The 19,923-nt window shown below is 35.6% G+C and overlaps 1 protein-coding gene across 2 annotated transcripts in view; it reads right to left on the bottom strand.

Moving 5' to 3' along the window:
- BTBD9 (BTB domain containing 9) overlaps window positions 1–19,923 on the bottom strand; it is a 136,235-nt gene that overhangs the window by 100,579 nt on the left and 15,733 nt on the right. For both annotated transcript variants that reach the window (XM_067293191.1, XM_067293193.1), the window contains one exon: window positions 17,095–17,214. In XM_067293191.1, coding sequence (XP_067149292.1) covers window positions 17,095–17,214 — 120 coding nt within the window. The remainder of the gene's footprint in view (window positions 1–17,094; window positions 17,215–19,923) is intronic.

The following is a 19,923-nucleotide window of genomic DNA, read 5'->3' as shown; positions in this document are numbered from 1 at the left end:
CATCCTCCAGCCCTTATATTCCTTTCCATGTGAGAATGCAAATGGCCCCAGTTCAGCAAAAAACAGAAAGATGTCAAACAGTAGAGACAGAAACCTTTTTCTGGACCCTTAATGAGGTCTCAAGAGCCCAAGGCAAACCAATAACAAATTGTACTTTCCACATATTGGGAAGGCAGGGGAAGGGGGGGGAAGAGCAAGAAAACCCTGCAGTTTGTCATCTGAAATTAACTGAACTTAGCTATACCAAGAAAACACTAGTAATAAACCCTCCCCATCTAAATTAAGGTTTTACACCATGAAAAAAATAAAAAATTTATGGCAGTAATTTCATCTTAGGTTTTTCAAGAAGAGCTTGCTGATTTTCTAGCACTCAGTAGAAAAATCCCAGAGGAGCAATGCAGGCAGAAATAAGGCAGACTTCTAAAAAGATACTACTTAATTTCTCACTCCTCCTCTAACACTATTGCTACTCTTCCACTTCTATTTAACTGAATAATAACTCTATCACTGCAATATACTACCACCGGGTTTCTGATTCTATAAAGGCAGTAAATTCCAATGCTTCACCATCTCTCCCACTAAGAGGGGTTCATCAGTAACTTCATCATCCTAAAAGCAATCAGGAGATGCTAGACAACTTGGAATTAACAAAAAGGCATCAAAGATCAAAACAGAAAAAATTTAAAGTATTAAATCTCAGCTTTGGCCAGAAGATGATCTTTCTGTACAAAAGAAACAGACACTGCATTTATTTCCTACATACTACAATGACAAAATGATCCTGCCTTTGCAAACTGTGGAATACCACACCTCCAGTTGGTGTTTCATGTTTTACTTCATGCCCACTTACGTATCTTATATCCTATTAAAAAAATCCAGCAACTTGTATTCATTGCATCTATTCAATACACAGCATCTTAACCCTTCATTAGGATACTAAAACTAAGACTTCCCGATTTTGGTTTGCTCTGTAACCTAAGGCAAATTAGCCAGTAACTTTTAGCTCCATTTTCTTCATCTGCAAAATGAGGATAACTACAAATTAAAAGAATTTTAAAGAAAATTTTCTTAATTAAGTTTCATAGAGTACATGAATAATATATATATATATTTTTAAATCAGTGACATCTTTGATTGCTTCACTCTGCGTCTTCATATCAGAAAACAAAAATACCTATACAGCTCACACAATAGTCTGTTGTGTCATTGAACAGTTTATTTTGAGATGCTTTTGGCATGTCGGAAAGACTATCAAAAATCTCAAAGTCAGTCAGTTAACAAGTTGAATTTCACACACAGAATCTTCATGCTCTTAAGCATACTTTGTTCAAGCAAACTGCAGCCATTCATTTCACGGAAAAAGGAATTACTGGCCCCCATCTTAAGTCCACTATCTCAAAGCTGTTCCTCCACTTTACACAATAGTGACTATGCACAAAAGCCTGAGAAAAACTCTCTTCTAGAATTCAATCTTCAGATTATTCTAGCTTCACTATTCATTTTTAAGGTCATGGGTCACCTTGATTCCTGGAAGGCAATGGAGCAACTAATCCTGGAGACCATTTCCAAGCATATAAAGGACAAGAAGGTGATCAGGAGTGGTCAGCATGGAATCACAAAGGGGAAAATCATACTTAACCAACCTGAGAGTCTTCCATGATGGAATGACTGGCTGGGTAAATGAGGGGAGAGCAGTGGATGTTGAAAGATATAAAAATGGTCTATAAATAATCTCGACTATGTAAGAGACGTGTCATTTCATTTGCCAAAACATAGTTCCAAAGCTAGAAGAAATACCACATAGTTTTCATGTCAACAAATGATCCTTCCTAATTCTGTTGGCCATGTTTGACCCATTTTTACCTTAAGTTAACACAATACCTACAAGTTATTGTATCAGGGTTGACCACAGAATTCACCTAGCTGTCCAAAATTTTTATAAATATCTTTTAACTTGGGACATCAATATGCTGCCAGACTAACAATGATCAGTTCCAGAAAGGGACCAAGGCCTGTCCTGGGCCAAGTATAAAACTCCTCCTCTTTCATTTTCCCTCCCTCTTCCCTGCAGTGTGACCCAGGGCCCAGGTTTACTGACAGAAAATAATGATGTGCTGTGGTTATCTCCACCACCTTTGTCTGCATGTGAGAGCACACAGAAGCTAGTAAGCCACTCAAGATAAACTACGAACAAAGGAAAAGCAAAAACATGAGATTGCTTTAAACTGTTATGGTCTAGCGCTAGCTCAGCAAAGAATTAAGAACATCAAAGACTCAGAAGAAAAGAGATTGATGTGACAGGATACAGAAACCTTAAGAGAGGCAGCAGAGAGGAAGAGGACAGCTGTTAGCAAAATCAAGGCTCAGCCCATTCCAGGCTATGGCAGGATCAACGTTTTCCCACTTGACTGATGACTGGTCAGCAGAGTCACCAGCTGGCTGCACTGAGGCTGGTGGGCATGTTCATGTTTAGTCAGATAGCATGCTTATCTCAATTAATAACTGTGTGTATGAACAAGAACTATCGTTTACCCATAAACTATGTATGATCCTGCTTTCAAGAATCCATGGCTGGTAAAAGATACCTAACTGCAATACAAAGATTTGATGACTGCACCATGTATCTCTACCACTGTGGGGAAAGCACGGGGAAAAGAGAGAGGTAAGTCTCAAGCTTGGTCCTTGGAATTTCTGCCTACATTGAAATCAGCAAATCGTTCTTCCTTTCAGTAAGAGACTGGCAGAATTTCCTGCAAGCTCAACATGGGAGCAGGAACTTCCAGGTCAAGCATAAGAGGGTAAGAGAGGAAGGTGGGAGTCACAAGCTCAGCCTCAAAAGTCCCCATGGCAGTGCTAACCTTGGGCACAGGGCAAAGGAGAACCAACAGGAACCACCCATCAAGTCCAATGAGGCCTTCTGAAAGAAGATGAAGTAGTGGCACATAGCATGGCACACTGGAGTCTTGTTTTATAACTAGTCCAAGAAACCAGTTGTGTTTTAACACCTGGTTTTCTGAACCAGAGTGAATCACCTCCAATGCAGCCCTGGCCTGGAAAGGGGATGAAAACATTAATAAAGGAATTAATACTTTTTGTAGCTATGAAGAGGTTTCCAAAAAGGCAGAAGAGGAATGTGAACGCCAAGATATTGTTAATGCACAATTGAACTGTTCCTACATTTAACTTGCTAAGCAGAAATTTCAAAGAGGAAAGTGGGCACTTGTTTCATTTTGTATTTTTATAAGTTGTCAGAAATTGTACTCTAGAAAACAGGCCACAAATACAAGGGTGACTCTAGTGGCTCTGGATTAAATTATTACTCATTAAAGTTTTAATCTTACAATAACAATCAATGACTGACAAATTCTTCTAATGCTGGAGTGCAACCACAACTCTGAAGACAGTAAAAATTTTTAACTTTATTTTTAAGACCACCCTCCCCTACAATACCAAGTATGGCACAGTATATTCTGATCAGATGATGGCAAGTAAGTTCACAGAATTTCTTGTATTTTTCCCTCCTATGTCTTAAAGAAGAAAACAACTGCTACTCAAAGTGAAAAGCACAAGTGTATTTCAGAATATTAGGACAGGAATTCCCTGATTCAGTTCTTGATATTGGTACTTATTGCTTTATTTTTGCTACTCACTATAACTCTCATATTTATCAATGGTAACATAGAACTATGAAAATCATTTGATCTGTAACTGTACAATGCTTGAAAATTCAAAACATCTGAATGTTGAGCAAGCTTAATGAAAAAAATCAACTGCTTTAACAGCTCACATGTACATACCTAAATTGAAATATCATGCATGAGACACTATAAGCCATAAGAAACTTTCATTCTTCCCCTACTTTGATGCCAATTTGTACATTTCAATTCCTCTTTTATGCCAAAGCTTGCATTGTTAAGGAGATGAGACATATTAAATCTATTCCATCTTCATATAACTTTTGCTTGGTGCATGTAAGAGTATTTTAGACAGCTTCTGTGAACCACTCAGGGCACCAGAGCTTACTGATAACTGAAGAGCTAATGTTTGTACATTACCTGCTTGACCATAAATCACAATAACCATACAGCCAACATAAAAGTTCTTCTCCTCAAAAAAGTAGGACAGGATAGCTTCATATTACTGCTAAGTCATTTCTTTCACAGTGTATGGAGTAGCACTGTCTGATTCTGAAAACCAGGAGCTGCAAGGAAAAGGAGTAAAGTGTGGAAGAAAGTAAAACACAGGGTGTACAGAGGACCCCAGAAAAATCCTCAGCCCTTTAAAAAGGCCACTAGAAATAATAATAAAAAAAATACTGTGGATACAACTAGAAAACCAAGTCCCTATCTATCAGCCTGACATAATGCTTCTTATATAAAAGCACTCTCCATCGTTTGCAATTCCTGTGGTGACCTCTGCTTTTTCTTTAGTTCTGCAACTACTTCAATTAATTTGCGCGGTAAGTGCATACACAGTTCCTAATTTTAATGCCCCAAACAGAATCTTATTGGAAGGACTGAAATAAAATACATAATTTAGCTGTTTACGCAGATATAATCTAATTCATGAAGCTAAAATGAACAAAAATATTCTGAAAATACATTCAAGCGCAGTTACGCCTGAAAAAAAAAAAAGATTGTAACTTCAGTTTTACAGATGCTTCTAGAATTCTGTCTGATGGATTAATCTGCAGTTACTCAGCTGCAAAATATTACTTCTGTTCCAAAGATTTTGAATATGAACTATTAAATCTATTAGATGGATAGCAATTCCTCCCACCTGCACTTAAGAAATTGATTTAATGAGTGTATCATTTTCATAGTGAAACATTTCCTTTTTAGGCAATACAGAATAAATATATTTAACTCTCCCAATTGCATCATGGCAGTTGTATACAGTGTAAGCCAGAGCTACTTCATAAAGAAAAAAGGTTATGAGTTTCATCAAAATGGCAATTTTAAACATTGTATCACTGGGCTTGCTTTAGAATAAAATGTGATAACAGATGTTCTTCATTCCCTAGATGCCTCCCCGTCTCAGCATTTTTTTTTTTTTTTTTTTTAAGGTAACCACCAATAAATTTGATTTTAGATTCTGAACAGCTCAAACACTAGTTAACTAAAGTATAAAATGAGGAAAAGTATCAAATGAAATAAATATTCAGAGAAGATTTATTTTAAAATCAATTATTTCAAAAATATTTATAAATGATACAGAACTGAAGTCCTCTAAATGCTCAATAGGCTCATCAAAACCAGTGTTTCCTCTCCCTCCACCCACCTGCAATATACCAAACAATGCATCACTCAATGACATTTTAACTCAGAGGTCCCACAGTTGCCAAAGCTAATAAAGGAAACAGGCAAACTTGGGAAGACAGTCTGCATTTTATGCACTGCTTTAAGCCATTTTCCATAATAGATGACTTAAGGAGTCTTCAATAATTTTTGGAAGAAGTGTGCACTAAATATGCTTGTAATACAGTGTTCAGTCAACTCCTTAGTCACTAAATGCCTTTTTAGATGATTTTAAACACAAACTAACTTTGTTTACCCAGACTAAAAATGCATCTTTTGAGAACTTCCAACTTAGATATTTTTCTTTAAATTTAACAATCCTAAACATTTTATATGAAAACTGTGTGATAATTTAGCAGAGCTGTCATAAACATCAGAGTTTCTCTAAAATTCAAATAACTTATTTCAGATGATGACAAATACAAAAACCACAATACAGAAATATACTCAGATTTGGTGATGCCAACACACATCCAATGTGCCAACACACTGGCACAATCATAAGTTGGAGGACCATAAAGAGCCTTCAGTATCTTCCCAAAACTCAGATGATACATAGCAACTAAAAGGTGACCTGAAACTTCCCACAATGCAAAGGATAAAGAGGGTAAAGATGTCTGAAAAAGTAAGTTCTCTAACAGTGAACAGCAGCTACTGTTAAAATGATGGATTTATGCTCTTCTGTGTAAAGTATGTGAAAGTACTGTGAACCTCTTTTTCTTGACTGTAATTCAGTACTCATGAATATGTCTTTGACTACTGTTGATGATACAAGGAACGTTGTCTTATTACTAATCTTCAGTATGTCAATTCGCAGCAAGAGGATAAAATACATTTACAGTTTCCAGTTTCACCCAAGAGTGAATTATTTTGATTTCACTCATTTTCACTCTAAAGAAATAATACAGATTTGCCATGATGAAACAATTTGTTTCCCTTTCATTTACACACTCAGCTACAAAGGCAACATGAAGTATGACATAAAAAGCCATCTCTCTTTACAGCCTGTTATGTATGCTTTATAATTTACTACAAAGTGGAATCATCAGCAATAATTTCCTCCAGCCCTTCACTCTGTTTTGATCTACTGAAGTTTTTTAAATCAGTTTTGATCTAAACATACATTAAATCCTTCCTTTAGAAAAGATGATAGAAAACAACCTGAATGGGCAAGGTGTCTCTATGTACATATATACATAGTGCTCCACCTATTTTTACTTTCCTACTTGTATCAAACCAGAATTAAGAATATTGAGGTGCCTTTCTTAAGGGGAAAAGAAACCTGAAGAACTCCAGAAAGAAAACTGAGTGGACACAAAGATAGCAGATGAGCATCAACGTGGATAAATCCAAGGAAAAAAAGAATCTGAACAATGTTAAACTCAGAAATGGAAGTTGTACCTCAGAGAAGAGAGCCTGAAGTCATCATTGACAGTTCTCCAAAATCAGTAGCTCTTTGTGCAGTAACAGCTCCCCCCCCCGTGCAAAACCCACCCATCAAATAGCACACCTCATTAGGAAGGGCACGGAGAACAAAACAGTGTCATTCTACTGCTATGTAACAGCTTTGTGTGCCCACATCTTGAGCACTGTGTGCATTTATGGTCTCCACATCACAAGAAAAATATAACAGTCACAAAAGGCACAGAAAAGATGAACTAAAATCATAAAAGTGACAGCAGCTGCAGACCAAGAGGGTTGTGACTCTTCAAAGAGAAGAGGGTAGAGGGCACTATGCTTGAGGTTTACAAAAACCACGATGACAATGGAAGAGTTAAATGCAGCATTGCTATGCACCAAATCCTAAGATGCTGGAACTAGGAGACACTTACTGAAACTAGTACAAGAATTGGTTAAACCAGATAGAAGTACATACTTTGTGCAGTGGCTAATGAGCTTCTGGAATTTATTGCCACTGGAAGCTGTGAAAGCAGATGCTAACAGCAGAATCAAAAAGCGACTCTAAATGAATGGACAGCAAATCTATACAGATATATTAAAGGGAGCAGGAGGAATATAAGGAGAATGGACTACCAAAAACAGCCAGGCTCACATGTTCTCCCTAACCAGCATCTCCTGTTGTCATGGTCAGAAACAGGCCACTAGACTAGACATACATTGATCTGCCTCAACAGGACCTTTAAGTTCTTAATCAGAATGAAGCTTGACAAGCAAACTGAAATTTTCTATTAACAGAGACAGGGTAATTGAACTGAATGGAATATAGATTTAGAAATCAATATTTAAAACTCCTTCCATCTGTACTGTTATTCCCCAGGACAAACAATGGAGAACACTGTATGAAGCAAAGTAAAGAAGTCACTACTTTACTGATCACAAATGACATTACGGTATCTAAATATTCAAAGATACTTCTTAGACCTCCAGTGAAGGATGGGAATATTTGTCCTAGTCTTAATATTTTTATGCTTGTTTTTCAGTTGTAAGTTGCAAAAAGTGCTCCATGGTGAAATCAAAAGTCAAATGCAGAAATTGGTGCATTACAACAATCCTTCTCTCTCTTTTTTTAGATGACATAAGAAAAAAGAGACTAGCAGCTTCCAGTAGCAGCCTAAAAATGATAAATCACACATGCTCTTTTTTCTATAACTATTATCCGTATTGTAAATACACCATCTTTTTAAATATTCTTCCCCTTAGCATTGAGATTTGTATTTTTTTAAACATGTTACATTTCCTTTTTGTAATCTTCCTTCTCTTTCATTGCCTTCTTTCCTTCACTCACTCATTCCTGTCAGCTGAAGATGCTTATGCATCTTTTCATAGTTTGTCTTTTTTCCTGTAAGCTTGGTTCTCTGTAGCATGTGATTTGTTCATTTTTATTTACTGGTCTTTTCAGCTTGATCTTTTGCTTTCAACTGTTTCTGTTCCCTCCATCTTTCCCCTCCAAATTTCTCCTGTCATCTTGTTCAGCAATATTGTAAGTCACCTTTTTCCATATGTTGATGCATTCATGATTGCTGTTGCTACAGAATACATCAGCATGCACACACACAGAACCCATCATCCCCTTTCCCCCTCTTCCCAAACCCCCCCCTTTTTTTTTTTTTTTTTACATTAGGTGGTGAATTTGCCTTTCGCGGACCACAAAGATATTTAGCTGTGTCAAATGGAACCATCAGCTTAATCTTCCCAACTAAAACTGAGATGAGAAAGAACAAGTACAGTCCAAGCTCGAATTCATGTTCAACATGGGTTCTACAAGAATTTTTAAAGAGAAAAATTACACTGAATAAAGCAATTTACAGCTTTCCCATTCAGACACAGTTTTCTATCTTATAGCAAAAAAACAACCAGCCAACCAAAAAGATCTACTACACAGAAGGTAACCTGAGGTTTGTCAACAAAGAATCAAGTTTAACAACAAACAGTCAAATTTACTATAACATTCTTAACATCATCCAAATTATTCCATAAGTGAGCTTGGCCTAGTGATGGTTGACAGATGGCTTTATAAACTTGGAAACTGAAAAGCAAATCCCTTTTTTTTTTTTTTAACATATACTATTTGAATATTCATAATAATCCAGAAATGGCATCATTATCAGCTTTGTACTTCATATGTGACTAAGTGTGGTACAGTCTGTTTCAAATATACATCAACATCAAATATATATCCCATTATCTGTTGAGAAATAGGGAAAAACAGGGATGCTTTATACAGTGGCATTAAAAAAATCTGACAGATGGCCTTCACTGATCAACAAACTAAAATAAACCAAAACTCTTATGAATTTGGCAAAATGAAATTTACTTTTCTAAAAGCTTTTCTTGTTAAATATACGATGGCAAGTTTTCACAGCTAATTCTAGCTTCTGGAGTGTAACAAATCACAGAAGAGGATTTAAAGAAAAAAATGTTGAAGATGCCTTTTAAACAAAGATTTGTCTTATGCAACATTAGCTTTAAAACACATAAGATACTGTATAATTATCAACAATTTGTTAATTTAGTGTTTATACATAGCTCTACATATAACTGTCAATCTGAAGAACAACTGATAATTTTGACCTATGTTGGATTTCTTTTCTAATAAGGTGAAATAACTTGAAAACAGACCTAAAAACAGTTTATAGTTTAAGAAACTCACAACAAGCACATAGAAATTATCTATATTACAGATAAAACTCTCTGCTTCTTATGTCAAAGATGAGAAATATGTGATCTAGATCACTTTAAAAGCTTGTTTCTTCTAAATTATAGAGACAAAAAACATAAGAAAAGAATATACGTTACTTTTTTTGTAATTCATATCCAATAAACTGGATTGGCAGGCTCTTTCTCATATTTCTATTTATCAGCATTATACATGAACTAACAGAACTCAAGAATTTCTGTACAAGCCATACCGACTGCCCCTATATACACTTTTTCAGGCAAAGATTAATTTTCAGAAGATGAGCTGTCTAGCAGGTTGTTGCTGTCAGCTTAAACACACACTAGATTTTTTGCTTCTCTCAAATCTGAGGCAGGCTCTTTAGGTTAGGATAACTGTAATTGTTATGACAGAGAAAGAATTTGAGAAGAAGCTGCCATGTCTTGATAAAGTTCTTGATGAAAAACATTACTGATTATGCCAATGGAGAAACCAGTTTCTGTATCACTGCAAATAAAAGGGACACACCAGGAGCTGAAATTGAAAGTGCAAGCTTAAAATCAAGAGTATGCATAAACTGAAATAAAAAAATGGATCTTTTAATCAATAAAAATTCTTTCACAGACAGAGCAATAGCTTTCTTGAGCTTGTGTAGAATATGCAGAGTTTGAAAAAATCTGAGACTTTGAAAAATCCGAGACTATGTTGTTCTTTTGGGAAGAGAAAAAAAAAAGTGCCCTACTAAAGACATACTGGAAAGATATATTTAAACACTGAAAGATAGAAAGACAAGCAAGCAGCAGCTAGCCACAAAAATGGAGACTTCAGGAAATCACTTCCTTGTATTTGACAAATTTAAAAAGCAAAGTATTGGAAATGTGCCAAGAAAGACTCCTCAGGATGAACACTTCCTACTAGAAACAGTGATTATTTCTTCTTCCCATCTCCAAAAACAAGAAAAAAAACTGTGTGTTTATAATGAAAAACTGATTTCTCAGAATAACTTCAGTCAGACCCCTCAAAGGTCTGGGATGACATTTCAAAGTTACTTGCTTTTAATATGTTTCTGTATTACAAACTAAGATACTCTATCTTTGGATATTACATCTTTCCTGTATTTATTACATTATCACTATATTACATATGGTATTAGACTTATGAAAAATTTTGAATTTTAAATTGAGAAGGTCTTGCTTGACTCATAGCACTTTGATTACTTGAGGTAAACAGCAACAAAGGTGATCACTTACCAGATTTCAGTTATGCAGCAATGAATAAGAGGAGCTAATTTGTCCTGTCTAGTAAGTATTTTGTGGCTCATACATACTTTGCAGTTTTCAAAGGTCAGGGGAGAAAAAAGTCTGCATAACTGCACAGTTAGAAACAAATTATGTGCACATCATTCAATGCTTCCCAAAGCATGGTTTAAAATATAAATATATATATATATATATATATATATAAAAAACATGTTGCCTATGCAGCTATTACAATTTCTCAATGTGACAAATGAAGTAAAAATTGCCCAAGGTCAATCGGTGAAGCATTTGCAAGAAGTTATTTCATGAGGATTAATGACTAACTTGGTTATAAGACTCTCTTCAAATGCTTTCTGAAGGCCTTACCAGAGCTTCTGCTAACAAGTTAGGCTATGTTTTTCAGTTATGTCAGAGGTATATTAGAGTTGCATTTTAAGCAAGAACAATGTTCAAAAGCCTCTTTTGGATGTCTATGTACTCTTTCTAAACAATGCTGTTCCCTACAGGGGATTGGGGAGGAAGTAGAATTACTTGCTTAAAAAAGCTAGTACAAGATTAGATTTGCAGACAGTGCCGCCTTCTCAGATAATTTTAAATACCTGAGAAAGTGTTTCAATTTTTTGGGGTCATGAGTTAACAACTCGCTTGCTTCAACACGAATACCTTTTTGCAAATTATTATCACCAAGTGTCCACTAAGCATAGGAACACTAAGCAAAATGGGTATCTACTACAGATAAGGATGTCAGAGCTCTATTGGTAAGGCTGAAAGTAAAAAATTACTGCTTAATCAGTAATTAATTTCAATGGCTCCCGCAAGTGGAAAGAAAAATCGAATGACTGCACCATCACTAGCATCACAGACCAAGAACAGAATTAAAAAAAATCCTGTCTAGCCAATACTTAAAAATAACACCTTTTGTGTGTCACTACCCGCAAAATAAATTAGGCGCAATTTCTTAGTTTAGACCTGTGTTACTACTGAAACATTTACTCCTTTTATATTTTGTTTTTCTTAAAACAGCTCAGGAGATACAGGGTCTACAATTTAAGATGTCTGCACTAAGACAGAGGATGACAAATGGTGTAATTATTAGTAGCATAAACAGCTGAAGCACTACACAATCCCCCCAGTAATGTTAATGCCTAATAAAAGGAAAGGCAAAGAATTCTCTCCGCGCTGATAGATAGATTTTAATACACAAGTGCATCTTCTAAAGTAAAAATAATTCTACACTACACTTTCTATAGCAGTTGAATACTTTAGAGGGGATACATTTGAGCATTTAGTCATATCATACCACTACTAATTCAAACTGTTAGTATTAGACTCAACGTTTTTCATTTTTCAAGGAAAAAGAATAAATTTGTATCATTTCCCACATTTACAGTTTTTTCCACATGTCTCTTTTAGTAAAAGCTGTTATAGAAGCAAAAATGTAGAGTAATAATGCATTAATGTTTACTTTTGATTAGTCACTTCAGAATATCTTTAAGAAGAATAAAAAAATAAAATGTACTTTCTACAATAAGAATTTGGCAAAGACAATAAAACAGTAACAAATTAAAATTAAAATTTGACCTTCCTCCCATTCATAACCTTTTTCAAATTCTAGTATTATTGGCAAGAACAGCATTACTTTTCAGATTATAAATTGGTCTAGCTGGACAATTACACCTCCAATGAAAATTCAGTGTCACCTGATATGAGATGAAAACATGAAAACTGATTTGAAAAGTCCCTACTAGTTTAGCATGACATCTCTGAACTTGCTCCCTCTATAGCAAAAACAACAAATCAGAATGATTCCATAAACCTGGGAAGTTTAGGATACAAGCACAATATACACCAGCACTAATAGCTTCACTAAAAGGAGTTCAAACACAGAAAAAAATAAAGTCTTTTAAAGTTGCATCATAGTGACACCTTGTGGCTACATTTGATTTGTTTTATTTTGAGACCTCTCAAAAATTTTATTTTCTTATAATAGTTTTATTAACTTCTTCAAAACTGTAAATAAATTCTTCAAAATTTGTGGATTAGGACAAATTAAAAAGATGCATTTGAAAAAGAAATAAAAGGAAAGGATAAAACAGAAAACAAAAAGGGTGAAACAGAAAACAGCACTGCTTGTTCAAAGATCTTCAGAGGTACTAACATTCACTTGGTAAGGTCCCCAAGTATTTGCTGCTTTTACATTTCAAGAAAGAACTGTGGATCAGAATCACAACCCTAACCACTGTCACTATTTGAAGAGCTGCCCCCCCCCTTTCTTCTTTTTTTAAAAAAAAGGAAGCATTACTGCTCATTCATATTTGAACTTAGGTCCTCATGGTTCATGAAAAATACCCTAGATGAAGTCCTTCTATGAAGTTTATCACTGATTTGAGACACAACATAATTCAGCATTGTCTTCTGTGTACTAAGTAAAGTGCTATATATGAAATAGGGTTTTTTTTTGTTTCGTTTTAATATTATCAAGAAGTTGGAGTTCATTTTTTCAGATGAACAAAAGAACTAGTTATACTGTTGGATTAATAAGTAGGTACATATCAAAAAATACTTCAAGATACAGAAGAAAAATATTCATTTCAAAATCAGTAATAAACCACACACAAGCATTCTTATCTATATTGGCTAAAACTATTAAAACAGGCAGTCGGATTAACTAAAAAACTGAAACCTCTTCTTAACTCTACCAGGGACCTGCATACAAGACTACCTTCTGTATTCCATCTTTTTATAAAGATGCATACAGCTTTACAAGAAAATTGCTATAAGTGCAAACAGTGAAATGGGGACAAAAGAAATTGCTCATTTTAAAAATACAGAGCCAAATTAAAAGCTACCTTGCACTTCCTCTCTCTTATTTGCTACATAGCATGGCTGCTCAATTCTTAAAGGTGGTAGAGTGACATGTCTTCTAAAATATTTAAAGCAAAAATTAAAAGTCTTTCTCAAATACTATTATGTCTTTAAAAAAGCCCAGGTCTTGTACCTAGCAGTGCCTCTTACTAAAAAACCCACAAAATACAGCAACATCCTCTCATCTTTTATGATAAACTTCAATGCCTATGAAATAATCTTCCTTGTACAAAATAGCTTAAATATCTAAATCGGGGATCACATCCTATAAATAACAAACAGATCATCTTCTGTGTTTGAGAAAGCATCAACAATCTTCTCATTGTGAATAAAGACATTCAGAGTCTTTGGTCTCTATTCTTCCATTTTTTCCATGTGCTAATCTAGGTGAAGGTTACAGCTGCCAAAAGTTATTCTGAACATATTAAAACACAGATCTGAGTAACAAGAAGAAATAATGAGTGTAAATAGTTGCATCATTTTACTGAGATCCATGAGCCTATCTAACCAGTTTGGATGCCTTGGTACATGCCTTGCCAACTACAAAATATATTTTATAAAAAGCACAACAATGCCCATAATTGCAAGACTAATGTGAATATTATGCAATGTTCCAAATAACCAAAATCAAAGTTACAACAGAGGGTATGATATGTGTAATACAACAAAGGACTGATTAAGCAGACTGAATTGGTCTTAGTTCATTGTGATATAGATTGTTATTTATTTTATTTAACAACTAACTGCCACAAAGTTGCATCTTTCTCATCCAGCTTGTGTGAAAAAGTGCACTGATTACAGAGAAATACAGATCTGTAAATGGATGAAGATTCACCCAAGAGAAAAGTAAACGGTTTTCAAAAAAAGAGGGAGGGAGAGAAAACTGCATACATGCAAATAGGAAATAAACTCAATCAGTATTTATTTACATGGAAATGCTAGGGCAATTTCTTAAAACTTAGATGAGCATGATAGTTCAGCCCTTGACAGCTCTCAATTTCTCCAGTGCATTAGACACAACGGGCTGTCCTTCAAAATCAAATACAGAATCTGTCTTGTTCCACTCTTCTATTTTGAAAAAGGCATGTAAATAAGAACTGCAGCCAATGCAGATATAACCCCAGTCTACACTCATGGTTCAATTCTCCCTTATTCCTCAAAAAGTCTTTTTATGCAGTGATACTATAAAGCATCTTCAGCTAAAATCATCCTCTTTTAAAAATCGTTCTCAAACCTATACTGCAAAAAAGAAGGCACTGTGAAAGATAGTTTAGCATGTTCTGTTGACAACATATACAAACTTAAAAAAAAATTCTGCAAGGTTCCCTAAGTGGTTGCTTGCAAGGAGCATATAACCATATTACTAAAACCACAGGGGAATGAACGTTAAAAATAATGCCCAGAAGGCAGAGGAAAGTATGATGTTTGCAATGCATTCCACAACCGTTGTCATGAAAAGGAAAATTTTGGCACTGGGGCCTACTGAGTCAAGAATATACAGCAGAAGCAGTGTCAAGCAATGCAAACACATAACTAATTTTGGTTATAAGGCTTGAAAAGAATGCAGTGCTTAACCAAGTGCTAATAAATGCAAAGGATTTGCTGAGTTACATACAGTCTTCCTTTAAAAATGGAGAGAGGAGGTGTTTTATGCCTTCAAATTGAGTGATTTTTGTTCATTATCTATTGATAATTTGATGACAGTTTCTTTCTGGACAGAGCACATAATCTACTTAAAGTCTATCTGCCCTTTGATGTGCATGCATAATTCTTATTTGTCAAAACAGAATGACAAATGTTAAAGGAACACATTTTGAGATAAACTCCTTTGGCTCATATTTTAAACCCGTATTCACAATGTTGGAGACAAAAACACTACAGTATCCAGTCTAGGAATTTACATCAGAGAATAGCAAGTGATAAGAGAATGAATTCAACTCTCTTTCGGTGATCTGCTCCTTGGAGAGGAGCATGTCATCCAAGGAGGATTCAGAGGTCCTTTTCAACCAAAAATAATTAAGTTCTGGCACCACCCGAACCTCTGGAATAACATTCCTCCCTCCATTCTTCCCTCTCTCTGCTTTCAGACAAGGCCGCAAAGAGCCTACATCAAAACAAAACAAGGACGTTCTCAAAATCTAACATACGTAACAATCTTATTTCCCACAGAGATGAAGAAAGGTGGGGGGGAAGGGGGTGGCAAATAGGTGAAAAGATGTTTATCGCCTTCAGACAAGACTTTGGATGGCTGTCTTTTTGAAAGAAGATTTAGACAAGTTCCATCATAAAATCTTAGATCACTTCAAATCTTCTTGCTAATGTGATGGTTGGCAAAAAGGCTGTCCTTTTTAACAGCCTTCCCACTTTACACCAAGTTAAGGTCACAAGAAAAATATTCCCATATGCATGTAAAATACCTATAAATCATCCAGCAGTGGTGAAATTCCTCAGGGAGTTCATCAGAGACTCATTCAGGTGAAGACTTATCAGACACACACAAACTAGGGGACAGCTCCAACCATTTTAAACAAAGTAGAAACTATAATCAGAATCACAAAACATATAGGGAAAAGGTGAGAATGCATTTTCCATACCAGAAAAGCCAAGTTTTAAGTTAGTTACATTCAGTATAAACTTACTAAAACAGGGTAGGCAGGCTGAGAAAGAGTTATCTGAGGAGGGACACACAGGTGACCCACTTTCTGCACAGATGCAACTGTCACACAGCAGCCAAGGTCAGGGTAAAAGGTCACTCTGTGGAAAAGAAAGCACTTCCCTTCCTTCAGGATCCCAAGAACTGGTGTGGTTAATAAGTAGTTTCTGTCTACAGAATAATTATTGCAATAAATAGAGCATTTTCTCTTTGGGTCTATGACACAGATTCTAACGATCCCAGCGTGCCTTTGGAACCCAGACTGGCGCACTCTGCCAGGGAGCTCCACTCAGTTTTTGAGTAAGATGGTTTCAGTGGTGGCCACAAAGCTTCTCCCAGAATTCCCAGTTCCTACAGTAAAAAACATCATCACCCCAATGATGATTAAACTCATCTAGCTGCTTTGTCTTACACAAAGCATTGCTCAGGCTTCCTTTATCCTAATTCTCTCCATTCTGTCTTTCATAACTGGGCATTAAAAATACTATTTCAATGCAACAGCAGAAAATATATAAAAAAAGAGATATCCAAGTTGTATCTTCAGTAGTTAAAACCATTTTAAACTTTTCAGAGTTACAGAAAGGTGCTTACCACAGAGTGAAAAATATCATTATTATGTTTTCAGAATGCAGCTGCAAGGGGAAAGGTGAGTACGACTGAGAGTGAAAGATGCACATTAGAGATGGAAGCACCAGAGTTTTGATACTTGATGCCTGCAATTTATCAGCTATATTTGTATTAGAAAGCACTCACTGAGATAGACTATTTTTTTAAGATGACTGATGAAAGTTGTGTATATTATATATTATCAGAAATGCATAATATAGTTGAAAAATCCAGCAACTTATTCTAGTGTCTACAGTATTTAATGATAGCCATGCAACATTACATTGATGAACTAACCTGCAGACACGGGCAGGGAAATACAGCTTCTGCCAGGACCGACAGAGGTACTTTGAGTGATCGATAACTCGAATCCAGTCCAACTCATCCATGGACACCTCAATGTAGTAGGAATAAGACCTTTGGATTGTCAAAAAAAAAAAACACAACAAAACACACAGAGCAAAAGTGATTAGAATACAAACAGCCACATTTTCAATATTGACTTTTACACTTTCTTTTGGATTTTCAGTTGTGCTGAAAAAAAGGCTATTTGTTCCTACCTACAGACCTGTGTCTAAGACCTCCAAAAGAGGTCCCTATTTCAAACTAGCTTTGAAAATAAATTCACTTGTTATGTTAGCAGGTGTTTTCAGAATAACTTAAAATATCTAAACACTCACAATTGGCAGTAATAAGATGAGACAGTCTTCTCTCAAAAAAATGGAGTGAAAACTTTAAACTTAGTCATCTTATATACTTGAGTCACAGAGTAGTAATTTGTATTCCTTCTGCATGGATAAAACCAGTGATGCAGTTGTTATTTCTTTTGCCATATTAACAAGGAAAAATCAAAGAACATTTAGCAGATCATAAATGCAAACTGGAACCCTTCACTGGAAAAAAGCAAATTTACTTTATCCTTCATCACTTCTGACCCTCTCAGTTATTCATGATATATATTGTTAAGCCTGTCACTAGTTACTTAAACATCCCAAAACTTCCTCATCAAAAACAACAAAGTCAGCAACATAATCTGTGTCTTCTCCTTGCTTTATCAATGATGTTTAGTTCACAGTTTTGGCGTTTGGAGAAAGCAAACCCAAACTAACACTTAAAAGCCACAGGTATTTCCATATTATATCTAAAACAGTGATACCTGTCTTACAATGCAATAGAAACTGCAGTTGTACTTCCTGTGAATTGTGTGTACTTCATTGTGAATTATGCTTCAGAATATTTACTTTCTTTTAATATACTAGTCTGCAATCTTCACAAACGTTTCAACTAGACCATGTTAGCACTTATTCTCCTTTCACACTGATTTCTAAAAGAATGGTTGCTCTTCCAGGTATCTACGGATTTTTTTTTTTTTTTTAAATAAACAATAATGCCTTTGTTAACATTTTCCATTTTTTGCTGAGGATGTGAATGGACGGATATCTAAAGTGCTATTTTTCAAAAACACTTAAAGTGTTAGATAACTCCATAAATACCAATTTATGCACCTAGAAAGGTAATAAAAAGGGTCTTTAAGATGTCAGTTCATAATCAGCTTTCGCATACACAACAACTAAACGTGTAATATTCACAACCCATATAAATGCACTACGTTTCAGCATTTTCTTATTACTAGCATATGCGTATTTGACCAAATGAGGCTCCAGCATTCTGGAGCCTATACACACATGCACGTTGGATCCAAAAGTTACTGACTATCTGTCCTCTATGTGGTGAGGATTCAGGGATCCTCATAACACTATACCAAGAACAATGCAAATTTGTAATCAATTTACAACATCTGATTGGTTTGTAAAGATATCAAGCAAAAAAAAAACCCCTCAAAAATACAGTTCAGTTATTATACACATGACAATGGCTTGTATTTTCTTAAGGATGGTGCCTTTTTGGCAGATGCAGTTTGGACAGCTAGCCTCCTTAGCACTTTTATACATAAGATTCATCTGGTAATAGCACCTATATTACTACAGATGCAAAACATACCTATATTAATAGGTAATGCATTTGGTTACATTATATAGGTAATACACATTTTACGTTTTTAAAGATATCCAATAGGCCTGAGCTTCACAGACACTGTTAAGGAGAATGAGTAGTTTAAAGGGCCATTTAACAAGAAGCCACAATGTGCTTGTACAGTTGCCAAAATCCCTCCTTTGAAAACTACATTACTCATGTACCACATGAGGAAGATGCAAATGCGTGGCTGGCAATTCTTAAAATAGACGAATAAAATAGGTTGGAATAGGTCTCTGGAAATTGTCTGGTCCAATCCCACACTCAAAGTAAGGACAACTTAGAGCAGGTTTTTTTTTATGGCCTTGGCTAGTACTTCCAAGGATTGAGATACATTGCCTCTCTGGGCAAACTCTTCATGTTTGACTACCACCATTATGAATATTTTTCCTAATATTTGATTGGAATTTCCCTTGTTGCTACTTATGTCCCCTGCCCCTTGTCATTTCAGCACACAGCTCTAAGGAGTCTGGTCCTACCTTCTCTATATTCTTCCATTAAATAGCTGAAGACAGCAATGTGATCCTTCCTTTTAGTCTTCTCTTAAAATTTAGCAAACCCAGTTCTCTCAGCCTCTCCTTGTACACTGTTTGATCCAGTCCTCATCATCTTGGTGCCCTTCTGCTGAACTCACTTCAGCATGTCAATGTCTTGTACTGAGGAGTCCATAACTGGACAAAGTACCCCAAATGCACCCTTTTGCATTTGTCTCAGACAGTTTAGCTACCATGAAAAAAATGACAGTTCAGGTAATATGCCTGACAGGAAGCAAAGACTGAGAATCCAATATCAAACTTTCCACAGAAAAGAAAAAGATCAGGATGACACTGAAACTAGATCCTAAAATCACTGTAGCCTAAGTATTTTCTGATGAGAAAAAGCCATTCTAGAGGTCCGCCTTGGCTGATATTCTGCCACCAGCAGTGGTTTATTTACGAACCTCAGAGGAAAGACACAGGACAACTTATTCAAAAATTATCTCCCACTTGATGTCCTAAGGAACGGGTGGTTTTTTTGCCCTAGTTTCAGCAGTTGTTGGCTGATTTATGCCTTGCAGATGAGGAACATTTTACCATTTACGACCTCTCTAAA

The sequence above is a fragment of the Apteryx mantelli genome, chromosome 3, assembly GCF_036417845.1.
Source record: "Apteryx mantelli isolate bAptMan1 chromosome 3, bAptMan1.hap1, whole genome shotgun sequence".
NCBI classification, from domain to species: domain Eukaryota; kingdom Metazoa; phylum Chordata; class Aves; order Apterygiformes; family Apterygidae; genus Apteryx; species Apteryx mantelli.
The sequence above is the reverse complement of the archived record's forward strand: the minus strand, read 5'-3'. Positions and strand labels throughout refer to the sequence as shown.